The sequence below is a fragment of the Wolffia australiana genome, chromosome 20, assembly GCF_029677425.1.
Source record: "Wolffia australiana isolate 7733 chromosome 20, ASM2967742v1".
Lineage (NCBI taxonomy): Eukaryota > Viridiplantae > Streptophyta > Magnoliopsida > Alismatales > Araceae > Wolffia > Wolffia australiana.
This window is the reverse complement of record NC_135854.1, coordinates 564667-579094: the sequence shown is the minus strand read 5'-3', so window position 1 is coordinate 579094 and position 14428 is coordinate 564667. Positions and strand designations below refer to the sequence as shown.

At 46.6% G+C, this 14428-nt stretch overlaps 1 protein-coding gene and 1 long non-coding RNA gene across 4 annotated transcripts; one reads left to right on the top strand and one right to left on the bottom strand.

Moving 5' to 3' along the window:
- Window positions 1-2704: 2704 nt before the first annotated feature.
- On the bottom strand, window positions 2705-13641 carry LOC144716329 (ABC transporter C family member 3-like). 2 transcript variants are annotated; one of them, XM_078591455.1, is made up of 12 exons: window positions 13368-13641; window positions 13067-13149; window positions 11321-11656; window positions 9072-10417; window positions 8031-8117; window positions 7296-7916; window positions 5998-6162; window positions 5268-5565; window positions 4680-5200; window positions 4513-4576; window positions 3246-3485; window positions 2705-3173 (listed from the first exon to the last, which is right to left on the bottom strand). In XM_078591455.1, the coding sequence occupies exons 3-12, from the start codon at window positions 11652-11654 to the stop codon at window positions 3052-3054; spliced, it is 3798 nt and encodes a 1265-aa protein (XP_078447581.1). In that variant the 5' UTR covers window positions 11655-11656; window positions 13067-13149; window positions 13368-13641; the 3' UTR covers window positions 2705-3051. The 2 variants fall into 2 exon arrangements, with proteins under 2 accessions (XP_078447581.1, XP_078447580.1); XM_078591454.1 differs by lacking the exons at window positions 13067-13149; window positions 13368-13641 and having other exon boundaries at window positions 11321-11796.
- Window positions 3044-8095, top strand: LOC144716330 (uncharacterized). 2 transcript variants are annotated; one of them, XR_013584883.1, is made up of 6 exons: window positions 3044-3183; window positions 4713-5385; window positions 5459-5559; window positions 5996-7488; window positions 7548-7874; window positions 7954-8095. It is a non-coding gene; the product is annotated as an uncharacterized LOC144716330 (long non-coding RNA). The 2 variants fall into 2 exon arrangements; XR_013584882.1 differs by having other exon boundaries at window positions 4713-5559; window positions 5996-7874.
- Window positions 13642-14428: the final 787 nt, after the last annotated feature.

Genomic DNA, 14428 nt, shown 5'->3' with positions numbered 1-14428 from the left:
AGAAGGTCACAGAGGTACAATAATGAAGAAGATGGAAGGTCGCAGCAATGATGATGCAGTTGCCCACTTATTGCTTCTCGGCCTAACCCGACACATCGCTGCAAGCAATGTGTTAGAAGTTATCCCATATCGATAACCTTAGAATTTGAGATAAGAATTTAAATTCTCAGCAAGGATACCGACTCAATTAATGAAATACTTCACCTCTCGTGTGCATCTGTGGCCATGCCATCCGTGGGCTCTATGTGGGCCTATGTGAGCTCCTTTTGAGCTCGCTCGTGGGCTCCTTGGGCTGTATTGACAAATGCCTAGGCAGTGGAGATTATGGGCTGCAGGTGGGCTTGAGCACTCCTGCACTTGCCTGCCTGTGGCTGGCTTGATTGATGCACTTCCGCTAAACAACCTATTTATTTACATTTTTATTTAGCTTCATCCCTGTAACAAAATAATACACTAATGAGAATACTTGAATCCATTAATATTATATTGTTGAAACATGATTTGCATCAAAATAATTTGGCCTGTAAAATATGTAAATCAAATGTGTTGTTTTAACATGATAGATTATTGAAGTCATGAATAGTAAATTTGTATTAAAATGAAGCTAATGTCAATGAGGCAATTCAAAAAATGCTTTTAAGATATTTAACTTTCCATGCCTCACTTCGGATTCATCAATCATCCAAGGCATGTATGAATTGCATTGTTTGAACATACAAAGTATGTTATCTTCATATGCATAATTAGCAGTATGAATTGACAACTAATGTAAACCGAACGACTAATCGTTGACATGGCATTTTCTAATTTGAACATTCATCAAAACACATTGACTTGAAGTAGTCTACTTTAAGCACTCATCAAGACACAGTCTACTTTACGAATCCAATACAGTAAGCACATAAACTGAAATATTAATTAAATAAAATAAACTTGGGCGTTGCCGAGATTTCACAATCTGATTAGGAAATCTATGTAACCCTCCCAGATTTCATAATGTACCTCCAGCGCCCATCCCCTGTCTAGTTCTACTCGGTAAACATACAGACGTAATAAATCCCGCACCTTAATATCCATCCCCTTTTCAAGAACGTAATTTCATGTTATTTAATAGTTTAGTGACTAACTCTCATCTTATTCATGAAGTTGATTAAAATTATGATATTTTAAAGGTGGGTTAGCCAATGCTTGGAGACGATGGTGAAAAGCATCATCATCAGGATCATCATATTCATCATCCTTGTCATCATATTCATCAACATAATCATAGTCATCATCGGCAGCAGCAGCATCATAGTCATCAACATCATCATCTTAATCATCAGCATCATCATTGTCATTGTCATCCTATTCATCATCATTTACATCATATTCATCAGCATCATCATGTTCATCATCAGCATCATTATAGTCATCATCGTCATCATCATATTCATCATCTGCATCATTATAGTCATCATCATCATCATCATATTCATCATCTGCATCATTATAGTCATCATCATCATCATCATCATCATCATCATATTCATCATCTGCATCATTATAGTCATCATCGTCATCATCATAGTCATGATCTGCATTATCATAATCATCATCATCAACATTATCATAGTCATTATTAGTATTATCATAATCATCATCATCATCAAAGGCACTATCATCATAGTCATCATCATCATCATAATCATCGTCAGCATCATCATCAACATCATCATCGTCATCATCATTATCATCATCAGCAGCATCATCACTATCGTCATCACTATCATCATCATCAGCATCCTCACTATCATCATCAGCATCATTATCATCATAACCCCTAACTCTCTAACAAATAAATTAATGTTTAAAAAAAAATCACCATCATCGTCACCCGAACATCATCATAATCAGAGCATTAATTCTCATCATCATTAGAGTATCATCATCAGCATCATCGTCATTATCAGAGCATTATCAACATCATCAACATCATCAACATCATCATCATCATCATCATCATCATCATCGACAACATCATCAACATCATCATCAACATCATCATCATCAGCCGCATCATCATCATCGTAATCGGCAGCGGCAGTATAATCAGCATCATCATCATCATCATCATCATCAGAACATCATCGTCATCATCAGCAGCAGTATAGTCATCATCATCATCGTACAAATTTCGTCAATTCAAGTGTTCAAGAAAATGGAGGTCGAGATCGATGTCGATTTGTCGATTGAGCTAGAGATCGAACGTTCCGATCTTCGTTTATCAAGGAAAAGAGCGGCCTAGGATCGAAATCGCCGAGGCCTTCGTCGAAATATCCCTTACTTTGCTTGGTAGTGATTCATTCATCATGTCTATGTTTAATATTCCTTGATTTCTCCATTCTCCTGTATCGCCGTTGATAACGATGATTTCGTGAACTTGAAGGCAGTAGTATCAGTTTGAAAGTTCGTGTATTTCCCCCGAAAACATCCTTTCAATCTCAACACTGAATTTGACTTTAATGTCAATCGAGAGGGAGATCGGACTTTCTTATTGATCAGCCAAGCCGTCGGATTAACAATCGCTGATGCCTTCGCAAAAATATACTTCAATTTCTGCGGGAATCATTCATTCATTGTGTTTTTGTCGTAGAGATTTCTCTATTCTCCGTTGCGGCTACAGATAACCGTGTGATTTCATGATATTTCAATGTAGCAGCAGTTTGAAAGCTGGTCACGTATTCACCGCTACTACATTCCTTGGATCCCACACCAGTTCTTCGATAGACGGATTCACGAATTTGATTTAAAAGTTTGTAGGTCGAAATCGAGAGAGAGAGATCGAACTTTCCGATCTTCGCTTCCGAAGGAATCGAGCGGCCGAGGAGCACCAATTGCCGAGGCCTTCGTCGAAATCTTCCATAACTCGATCGTTGATCATTGTTTCCAGGGAAGAACGACCATCGCACGTGTCCACCAGCCGCGATCGCGCAAGGAATCTCTCCCCCGAAGCTTCTTCGCCGCAAAGATTTCCCCTTCTCCGGCGCCAAACCGCCGATCACGACGATTCTAGGTAACCACAGCCTGAAATTTAGTCCCGGATCTTCGCAGGTACTCAACCGCCAGCTTCGAAAACTCCGATCCCCGGTCCTCCAGCAGCGCCGTGGGAGTGTCAAACTCCATGATTCGACCTGCTCGGAGGTAATCAAGCACACGTCAAGAACCCTAATTTTGATCAGGAACCCTAAATTTTGAAAATTTACCGTCGTCGAGGACGAGAACAAGATCGTTGTCGATGACGGTAGGGATTCGATGGGCAACGGTGATGACGGTACAGCCGCTGGTCTCGTCTCTGATCGTCTTCTGCATCAAGCTGTCTGTAGCGGAGTCTACAGACGCTGTCGCCTCGTCTAGAACGAGAATTCTTCGTTTCTTCAGCAGAGCTCTTGCTAGGCATAGCATCTGCCTCTCTCCCAAGCTCCAGTTCTCACCATCCTCTGCCACTGCAACCAGAACCATCACCATCAACATCAACAATCAATCCAATCAATCGATCTTTCTATGTTTCTATCCATCCATCAATCTATATATCTCTCTTCCCATCTTTCCATATTTCAATCTTTCTGTACATCTATCTTCCTAAATAGCCATGCATCTTTCTACAAAATAATCTTTCCATATATCAATCTCTCTATCCATCTTTCAATATAGCAATCTTTCTGTACATGTATCTTTCTACAAAATAATCTTTCCATATATCTATCTCTCTATCCATCTTTAATATATCAATCTTTCTGTACATGTATCTTCTACAAAATAATCTTTCCATATATCTATCTCTCTATCTGTCTTTCAATATATCAATCTTTCTGTACATCTATCTTCCTAAACAGCCATCTACCTTTTTGTATAATAATCTTTCCATATATCTATCTCTCTATCTATATTTCTATGCCACAGTCTATCATATCCACCAATCTAGACATCTATCTATCAATTTATTTAACTACCTATTTATCTATCTATCTGGCAATGGATCTATGGACAGAAATCAAGCTCCAATTCTCTCCATCCTCTTCCATTGCACCCACTGCCATCACTCTCAACATCGACTATCAATCTTAACAATCGATCTTTCTATGATTCTATCCATCTTTCCATCTATATATATATATATATATATATATAGATATATATATATTTATCTTCCCATCTTTCAACCTATCTACATCTATCTTTCAATATGTCAATGTGTCTATATATATATCTTCCTAGACAGCTATCTTTCTATATAATAATCTTTCCATTTATCTATCTACAAATCTATGTCGCTATCTACCCATCTATCTGTCTAGGTATGTATCCATCTACCCGCCTATAGATAAGATTATATATCCACCTATCTAATCGTCTATCTATCACTATATTTACCTTCCTATCCATCTACCTATAAATCCCCCAACCCGTTCCATCTATCTATGGATAGAAGTTAAAGGGCCCAAAGTAGAAAAATCATCATCAAATCTCTACCTGGCGCATCAAGCAGCATCGGATTGCCCTTCACCAGTTCTCCAAGGTGGCATTTCCTCACCACCTGCGGCATTCACTCACCATCAGGAGAAATTGGAATCAAATCATTACACTAATTCGTCCATATTTCTAGATATCTACATCTAGTTGATAATTCAGAATTTTACCTCCCAAATCTCGTGATCAGAGTGCTGTTGCAGGGGGTCAAGGTTGTCGCGCACAGCGCCATGGAAGAGAAGCGGGTCTTGGGGAATGATGCTAAGGCGGGATCTCAGATCATGCAGGCCGATGATGGAGATATCCTGGCCGTCGATCAAGATCCTCCCTTTACAAGGCTCGACGACTCTAAACAGTGCCTGGATCAGCGTTGACTTCCCGCTGCCAGTCCTGCCGACCACCGCAATCTTCTTCCCCCCTGGGAACTTGCAGCTGATACCCTTGAGCACCATCGGGAGATTTGGGCCGTAGCGGACATGCAGATCATCAAAATCAACGGTTCCGATTGCCGGCCAGCTGGGCTCCGGCCTGCAGCTCTCGTTGACCAACACTCCTTCACTGGGAATCTTTGAATACTGCAGAATCCTCTCCACTGATATCATCTTGTTCTCCACATTGCAGAGATTCCATATAACCCAAGCTTGCAGCACGTTCAGATTCAGTCCATAAGTCGCTGCCAGCCCCGCCAGGCCTGCACCACAGTCTCAGCAAAATGGCAAATTGATTCTAGAAGAGGGGTGAAAAAGATCAGGGCTTACCCGGGTCAACGCCGTCGGATCTCTTGAGGCGGACGAGGAAGACGAGCATGATGAAGAAGACAAGGTTGAAGAGGAAGTTGATGCGGAGGCTGAGCCACTCCATGGTGGCAGCATTGTGGTAGCTCACCCGCGAGTAATCATCAATCAAAGACCAGTTCTTAACGATGAATCTCTCTTCCTGGTTGAAGCAGTGAATGGTGGCGGCACCACTAGCAGACTCTACAAAGTGGTGTAGAATCGGCGCCTTCTTGCTGGCCACCATCCTTCCCAGCTCCCTCGCCGTGCTGATGTAGTAAGTCTGCATGGAACCCCAGAATTAATGCAAAAACTGACACGCGATAAGATTCAAGCGCCTTCCACTGTGCTGAAAGCTATAGCTTGTCACATACAATAGCAACACTGAGTATTTGTGGCAAAGTGTTGTTGGAAAATGTGGGAAAAATCTATAGCTGATAGCAAGGGCGCTACTTTTCCTCTTAAGCAGGATGTTGTTCTTCAACATTCCCCGACAACACTCTTTTGGCACAAGTGTGCAGAGTGTTGTTTCTGGAATTTGAACCTGCAGCCTTGCTTTGATACTGAATTATGACTCAACTGCCTACTGATTTTCTTAAAGCTGTAGCGGGATGTTGTTCTTCAACAAAAGTAGCGCACTTGCTATCAGCTATGTTCTTTACCATGGTGGTAAGCGCTTGAATCTTAACAAGAAAGTCAGCGCTTGAATGCAGACCTGGTACCAGTAGGAGATGGCGATGACGACAGCAAAGAGGAGGAAGATTATCCAGCTAATCTGTGACATGAGGATGATGATGGCAAGCAGCTGCACCAGCGCGAAGACGAGCCCGGCAAGTCTGTATGGAACATCTGTGTCTACCACCGTCTGATCATCGGAGGCCTGCAATCTCGACCCTCAGATCAGGTTAGTGGAGTTTGTAGAGCGAGGAATAGAAAGAGACAGAGAGAGACAGAGAGAGTTTGAAAGAGATAAATAGTTAATTATAAATAGCGAGCGATAGAAAGAAGTAAAGAGTTTGGAATGAGAGACATAAAGTGAGACAGAGAGAGATACAAAGAGAGAGAGAGAGAGAGAGTTAGAGAGAGAGAGAGAGTTAGAGAAAGAGTTTGTGTGTGTGTTAGAAAGAGATTCAGCGATGGAGGTAGCTAGATAGAGACAGCGTGATAGAGAGACAGATGGAGATAGGTAGAGAGAGAGAATTGGAGAAAGATAGATATAGGTTGGAAGGGAGACAGCGAGAGAGACAGAGAGATAGGTAGATAAAGATGGAGACAGATACAGAGATAGATAGATATATGTGGAGAGAGAGAGAGACAGAGCCAGAGAGACAGCCAGATAGAGAGATAGGGATAGGTAGAAATAGAGACAAAGAGAGAGGCAGATGGAGAGATAGGTAGAGAGGGAGACAGATTGAGCGAGAGAGACAGTTGGAGATAGATATCTAGAGAGACAGACAAATAGATAGAGAGGGAGAGAGAGAAAGGGAGAGAGGAATAGAGAGAGAGAAAGAGACGAACAGAGAGAGAGAGAAAGGGAGAGAGGAATAGAGGGAGAGGAAGAGAGGAACAGAGAGAAAGAGACGAACAGAGAGAGAGGACGAGAGAGAGAGAAAGAGAGGAACAGAGAGAAAGAGACGAACAGAGAGAGAGAGAAAGGGAGAGAGGAAGAGAGGGAGAGAAAGAGAGGAACAGAGAGAGAGAGAAAGGGAGAGAGGACGAGAGAGAGAGAGAAAGGGAGAGAGGAATAGAGGGAGAGAAAGAGAGGAACAGAGAGAAAGAGACGAACAGAGAGAGAGAGAAAGGGAGAGAGGAAGAGAGAGAGAGAAAGAGACGAACAGAGAGAGAGAGAAAGGGAGAGAGGAAGAGAGAGAGAAAGAGAGGAAGAGAGAAAGACAGGGAGAGGAAGAGGGGAAGAGAGAGAGAGAGAGAGGAGAGAGAGGGAGAGAGAGAGAGAGAGAGAGAGAGAGAGAGAGAGAGAGAGAGAGAGAGAGAGAGAGAGAGAGAGAGACATACCCGGTTGAGGATGCGGCTGGAGGGGGTGCAGTCGAAGAAGGAGAGGGGGGCGCGGAAGACGGCGTTGGTCATGTCGAGGAAGAGGCGCTGCGCCGTCTCGAGCGCGACCTTGGCGAGCAGCGCAGCCCTGAAGAGCACGAACAGCGAGCTGGCCACGGACAGCACGACGAACACCACGAGCAGCTTCTTCCTGGTGACCGTCTCCTTCCTCTCTATCGCCCACGCTATCCAGTAATTGCTTCCTATTTGCAGCCCCTGGAACGCCACCTGACACAGCACTATCACCGGCACCAGCGCCCCCTTGTACGCCGCCCTCACGAAGGCCGAGTACACCGCCAGCCCCACTCTTCCGCCGCCGCCCTCCGCCGCCTCCGCCGCGGCGCTGCCGCACCCGCACCTCCCCCCGCACTCCTCCGTCACCTCCATCTCTCTCTCCTCCTCCCCATGATGATGACGATGATGATTATGATGATGATGATGATGGTGGTCGTGGTGGTGGGCGGCGGCGACGTGGCTGAGGGAGGTCTTGTGGGCGGCGATCTGGCGGAGGAACTCGCCGTTGGGGTCGGCGGCCAGGTCGTCGTACTTGCCCTCCTGCGCGATCTTCCCGTCCTTCATCACCTGTTGTTTGACGGTTTTTTTTTTTCTTTCTTTTCAGGCGTTTGATGATTGATGGGGTGAAAGTTGGAGGCTTTTGTGGAATTGTGGGGGGGTTTGTAGAGAGAGAAGGCGCACCAGGATGCGGTCGGCGGCTCTGAGGAACTCCAGCTGGTGGGTCACGTAGACCACCGTCTTCCCCGCCAGCAGCCCCATCAGGCACTCCTGCGACCACCCATCAATCTCCTCCAAGTAAGTCAAACGAGAGAGAGAGAGTTAAGCACAGAGAGAGCGAGAGAGGGGAGGAAAGAAATGGAGGCAAAGAAAGACGTATGGAGAGAGATAACAAATGGGCAAATGGGATGATAGAGAGGGAAAGAGCTACAGATAGAGAAAACAAGAAGTAGGAATAGAGAGAAAGACAGCGAGAGAGAGAAAGAGAGAAAAGTAGGGATAGAGAGAAAGAGAGAGAGAGACAGAGAACTGAAAGAAAGAGAAAATAGAGCTAGAAGGAACGAGAGATAAAATAGGGATAGAGAGAGAGAGAGAACTGAAAGAAAAAGAAAAATAGGGATTGAGGGGAAGATGAAACTAAAACTAAAGAGAAAATAGGGATAGAGAGAGAGAGAAAGAGACAGAAAGAAAGAGAAAGAGAGAGAAAATAGAGCTAGAGAGAAAGAGAGAGAAAATAGGGATAGTGAGAAAGACAGTGAAAGAGAGAGACAAAAATAGAAGTAGAGAGAAAGAGAGAGAAAATAAGGATAATGAGGAAGAAAGAGAAAGAGAGAGAGAGAAAACAGGGATAGTGATAAAGAAAGAGAAGAGACAGAAAGAAAGAAAAAAGAGAGAGAAAATAGGTATAGTGAGAAAGAAAGTGAACGAGAGGAAAAGAGAAAGAGAGAGAAAATAGAGCTAGAGAGAAAGAGAAAGAAAATAGGGACAGTGAGAAAGAAAGAGAAAGATAGAAAGAGAGCTAGAGAGAAAGAAATAGAAAAAGAGAGGAAAATAGAGATAGAAGGAGAAAGAGTAGAACAGATATGAAGAGAGAGAGAGAGAGAGAGAGAGAGAGAGAGAGAGAGAGAGAGAGAGAGAGAGAGAGAGAGAGAGAGAGAGAGAGAGAGAGAGAGAGAGAGAGAGAGAGAGAGAGAGGCAAAGAAGCGATGCATAGTGGGTTGTTACCTTGAAGAGGTGGGAGGCGGTGTGGGCGTCGAGGGCACTGAATGGGTCGTCGAGGAAGAAGACGTCCGCCCCGGCGTAGACCGCCCTCGCGAGCTGAATCCTCTGCTTCTGCCCCCCGCTGAGGTTCACCCCCCGCTCCCCCACCACCGTCCGATCCCCGTCCGACCACCCCGCCACGTCCCTCTCCAGCCCGCACGCCCTCACCACCTCCTCGTACCTCCCCCTCTCCATCCCCCTCCCGAACACTATATTCTCCCTCACCGTCCCCGTCTGCACCCACGCCCTCTGCGCCACGTACGCCGCCGCCGCCGCCCCCCCGGCGGCGCCGCCCATCGCCGCCGCCACCAAGCTCGTCTTCCCCGTCCCCACCCGCCCGCAGACCCCCACTCTCTCCCCTTTGAAGACCGCGAGCCTCTTCTCCAGCCTTAGCCCCCAGCGGTACTCCCCCGGCTCCACCACGACCGCGGCGGAGGGCTCCGGCGTTGACTTTTTCGGGGGCGGGGTCGACGGGGAGAGGAAGGAGTGGAGGCGGTTAACGGCGATCTTGGTCTGGGCGGCGGCGGCGACGAGCTCGGGGAGGTTGTAGATGGGCTCCTGGAGGATGCGGAAGGTGGCGAGGGCGGCGAGGACGTTGCCGGGGGCGAGGTCAACGCCGGCGGCGGCGGCGGCGGCGAAGGAGACGACGGAGACGGCGGCGGGGGAGGCCCAGAAGAGGAAGGCGGCGGCGGCGCAGGAGTAGAGGTAGCGGCGGAGGGAGCGGCGCTCGCGGGCGCGGAGGAGGAGGATGACGCGGAGGCGGGCGGGCTCCCAGGCGTGGAGCTTGAGGGAGGAGATGGCGCGGAGGGACTGGTGGGTGGCGGCGAGGCGGGCGTCCTTGGCGGCGGAGACGCGGGCGAGGAGGGACTCGTGGGCGGCGGCGAGGGGGAGGTTGGCGGCGAGGAGGAGGAGGGTGGCGGCGAGGGCGGCGGCGGCGGCGGCGGAGCCGAGGTGGTGGCGGAGGAGGAGGAGCGCGAGGAGGAGCTGCAGGGGGAGGAGGCAGAGGGAGGGGAGGAAGAAGGGGAGGTCGGCGAGGCGGTCGGGGTCGGAGTCGAGCAGCGGGGAGGGGAGGGGGCGGCGGAGGGCGGGGGGAAAGAGCGCCGCCAGCAGCGCCGCGCGCAGGCGGAGGCCGAGGCGGCGGGAGAGGAGGTAGGAGTGGCGCAGGGAGAGGGACTCGGCGGACTTGGCCAGGAAGAGGAGGCCGGCCAGGACGTAGCCCGAGGTCGAAGGGGTGCCCGGGGGGGACGAGAGGAAGGCCACGAACGCCGCGATCAGCTGCGGCCCCACGTACGCCGCCACCGTGTTCAGCCCTGTGCCACCACGGGAGAGAGAGATGTCAGATGAGATGGGGTCGTGATGACTGATGAGTTAGACAGTATGAGTAGAGACGGGATGAAGAGATGAAGAGATGACATGAGATGAGAAGGGTTGTGACTTGTGAGAGAGAGAGAGAGATGAGATGAGATGAGATGGGTTATGACTCATGAGGGAGAGAGGGAGATGAGATGAGAGGGGTATGAGATAGAGAGAGAGATGAGATGAGATGAGATGAGATGATATGGGGTATCAGGGAGAGAGAGAGAGAGAGAGAGAGAGAGAGAGAGAGAGAGAGAGAGATGAGATGAGAGAGATGGAGATTAGAGACTTGGAAGAGAGAAAGAGAGAGAGAGATGGAATGGGGTGGGATGGAGGGAGACAGAGGTTAGATGAGATAAGATGGGTTATGATCAGCTAGTCAGCTTTCAGAAGTGAGAGGATGTGGATAGAGGAACTTAGAGAGAGAGAGAGAGAGAGAGAGAGAGAAGATCAGCAAGTCAGCTTTCAGAAGTGAGAGGAGGAGACAGATTGAGGAACCTAGAGAGAGAGAGAGAGAGAGAGACAGAAGATTAGCTAGTCAGCTTTCAGAAGTGAGAGGAGGAGACAGATTGAGGAACCTAGAGAGAGAGAGAGAGAGAGAGAGAGCTGGTCAGCTTTCAGAAGTGAGAGGAGGAGACAGACTGAGGAACCTAGAGAGAGAGAGAGGGAGGAGAGAAAACTGAGGATAACCCAGGTTCGACCAGCTTAAGAAGAACGCTAGAGAGAGACAGAGCCCAGATTACAATGGGTAGTAGAGAGAGACGACCCAATGTCCTCAGCTGGGTTAGCTTCAGAAGAGAGGGAGAGAGAGAGAGAGAGAGAGAGAGAGAGAGAGAGAGAGAGAGAGAGAAATGTACCGGCGAGGAGGACGTTGGCCAAGAGAGGCTTCCAAATGGTGAGAAGCAGAGCTAGAGCGAGAGAGACAGGGGCCTGGCCTTTGCTCCGGCGCTGCCGCCGGTTGAGCTCCTCCAAGCACTGCTCCGCCGCCTCCTCCTTTGGCAATGGCGGCAGGTGGCGGAGCTCCACCTTGCTCTTCCTCCCCTCCTCAAACACCGGGTTCAACCACGCAAACGTAAGTCTACTCCACGCCCCCCTCTTCCCTCCATCCACCGCCTTCCCTTCTCTCTCTACCAGCGCCTTCTCCAGCTCCTCATCTTCCTCTCCCTCTTCATCTCTCCTCCGCATCATCATCACTGCCACACACAAGAGTACGAGTGAGAAACCACACGCCCCCACGAGAATTCCCCCATGGATGAGCTCCATTCTCGGTTAGAGAGAGAAAGCCGCCTCCTTCTTCAACTTCGCTTAAATTGGACCTGCTCCATCTTCATCATCTTCCTCTTCTTCTACTTCCTCTTCTCAAGAATAAATAGAGAGAGAGATAGATAGATAGATAGAGAGAGAGAGGATTTGAGGTCCAGCGGGCACCTGGGAGACGACTCTCGGAGTACATGTGAGGATGTGACAGCGGGAGGCTGCTTCTATATCGAATCTATCTCTCTCTCCATCCACCTACCCTGCTATTTCTCTCTCTAGTTTGATTAACCCACCGGTAAATCAACTTGGGTAAATTTCTCTAGAGGGGTATTCGTGCTTCTACTCTAGAATCCTGTGTATATCTCTCTCTCTCTCTAACGACCCCTTTATTCGTGCTTTCTCTCTCTAATATTGCGTGATAATGTAGAGACAAACAGACGATAAGATTTGTGTAGATTCATCTAACTAAACATTTGTTTGTGCTTTTACTCTAGAAAGCTGTATATCTAGCTCTCTGTCTAACTAAACATTTGTTTGTGCTTTCTCTCTCTAATATTGCGTGATAATCTAAAGAGAGTTAGAGAAAGACAGACGCTAGGCTTTGTGTAGATTCATCTTGATAGGTATTTGGGCTTCTACTCTAGAATCCTATATATCTAACTCTGTCTAACTACCCATTTGTTTGTGTTTTCTGTCTCTAATATTGTAGAGAGAGATAGAGACAGACAGACACTAAAGTTTGTGAAGATTGATCTAGATGGGCATTCCTGCTTCTACTCTAGAATCGTGTATATCTATCTTTCTCTCTCTGTCTGACAACCCATTTATTCGTGCTTTCTCTCTCTAATATTGTATGATAATGTAGACAGAGATAGATAGAGACAGAGACTAGAGCGTGTGGAAGTTAAGATGCTGGGTCTGTAAGAGGGGAGCGGATGTGTAGAGAGAGAATGAGAGAAATTGTAAAAAAATTGGGAAAAGAACCCTGCTGATATTGACATCAACAGTGTCTCACTTATCAACTCTGCTAGGAAAATAGTGAGAAGAGACCATGGGACCTCCAATCGTCACATGTCACGGGGCAACTTCTCCGGCACGTATCGACCTCAAGTCGCCGATTCCCAATCGTCTGAAGCCTCGTGGGAAGCGCGAGGCTAAGAGTTTACACGTGTACGCAGCGTCAGCAGTAGGGACATTAGATAAGATTAATGGGCCTTAGAGAGAGAAAGATGTAGAGAGAGAGATAGATAGAAGATATACCATAGGGACATGATGATTTTCGAATAAAGTTCAGGGAAAAATACGACGTTATGTTGGAGAAAAATGAGATAGAGAGAGATAGATACCAGAGAAGCCGAGCCCTTGAAGAGTGGTGGTGAGATCCGAGTATCAAAATTATTCAAAAGCTTTAAAAGACTGATAGGGACATCTGTGGTGAAGCAAACATAGTTAGAGATAGAGATGGTTAGAGATAGAGATGGCTAGAGATAGAGATGGATAGAGATAGAGATAGAGATGGCGAGTGATAGAGATGGTTAGAGATAGAGATAGATTGTGGGTATAGTGGAAAGAGAGAGAGAGAGAGAGAGAGAGAGAGAGAGAGAGAGAGAGAGAGAGAGAGAGAGAGAGAGAGAGAGAGAGACTTACAGGACGAGATGGCAGCAATTTGCTGTGCCGGGGAAGAGGGAGAATTGGAGATGGCGATTGAGTGAGAAGGGCCGGTTTTAAGTATGCAGGGACCGGCTGTGTTTCGGCATCTGTTTGTCATTTTGTTGCTCTCCTTTCCACATCCTTCTCTCTCCTCGCCCTTCTCCTCTCTCTCTCTACAGTTGCCAGGGCAAAGGATATCAACAGGATGAGTTCATCGGAAAGACACAGTCTGCACCGAGAAAGGGTTGAGCTTAAATGAGAGAGAAATGGGGGAAGAGATGGAGGCCCAAAAATGGCCCTAAAATATCAGAGATGAGAGATGAAGAGCAGGAAAGTGTCAGTTGAATTAAATGAACGACGGATCTCCACATCAAGAACGAACTTCGTTGAGTTATTTTTCTTCGCAGTCTCTCGCTTTCTCTCTCCTTCTCTCTCGCTCTTTCTCCGTCCTTCAGGCCATCGGTCTGTCGTCACTCTTTCCATGTCTCCATTTGTCTGCCTGTCGTCACTCTTTCCATGACCTCATGTATCGGTCGGTTTATTATCTCTCCATCTATTCATCTATATATCCAGCTATTCATATATCTATCAATCTGTTTATATATACCAACCTATCTATCTATCTATGTATATATCTAGATATCTATCTATTTATCTATCCATCCATCCCTCTATCAATCAATCCATCTATCTATCTATCTACTATCTATCTATCTATCTATCCATCCATCTACCCATAAAAAATATATCCATCCGTCTATCTATACATCCATCTACACATCTAAGATTTATCCATCCATCTATCGATCCATCTATCCATATATCTATTCATGTATCTGTAGCTATCCATCTATAACCGTCTGTCTATAGCTATATATCTATCTATCCAGCCATCTATTCACCCATCCATCTATCAATTGATCTATCTATCTATCCATCCATCCATCTACCCATCTAAGATCTATCCTATCCATCTATCTGTATATCTATCTGTAGTTATCTATCTATATAAATATTTTTTATTTCTATCTACGCATATATCTATCTTCTAAATATCC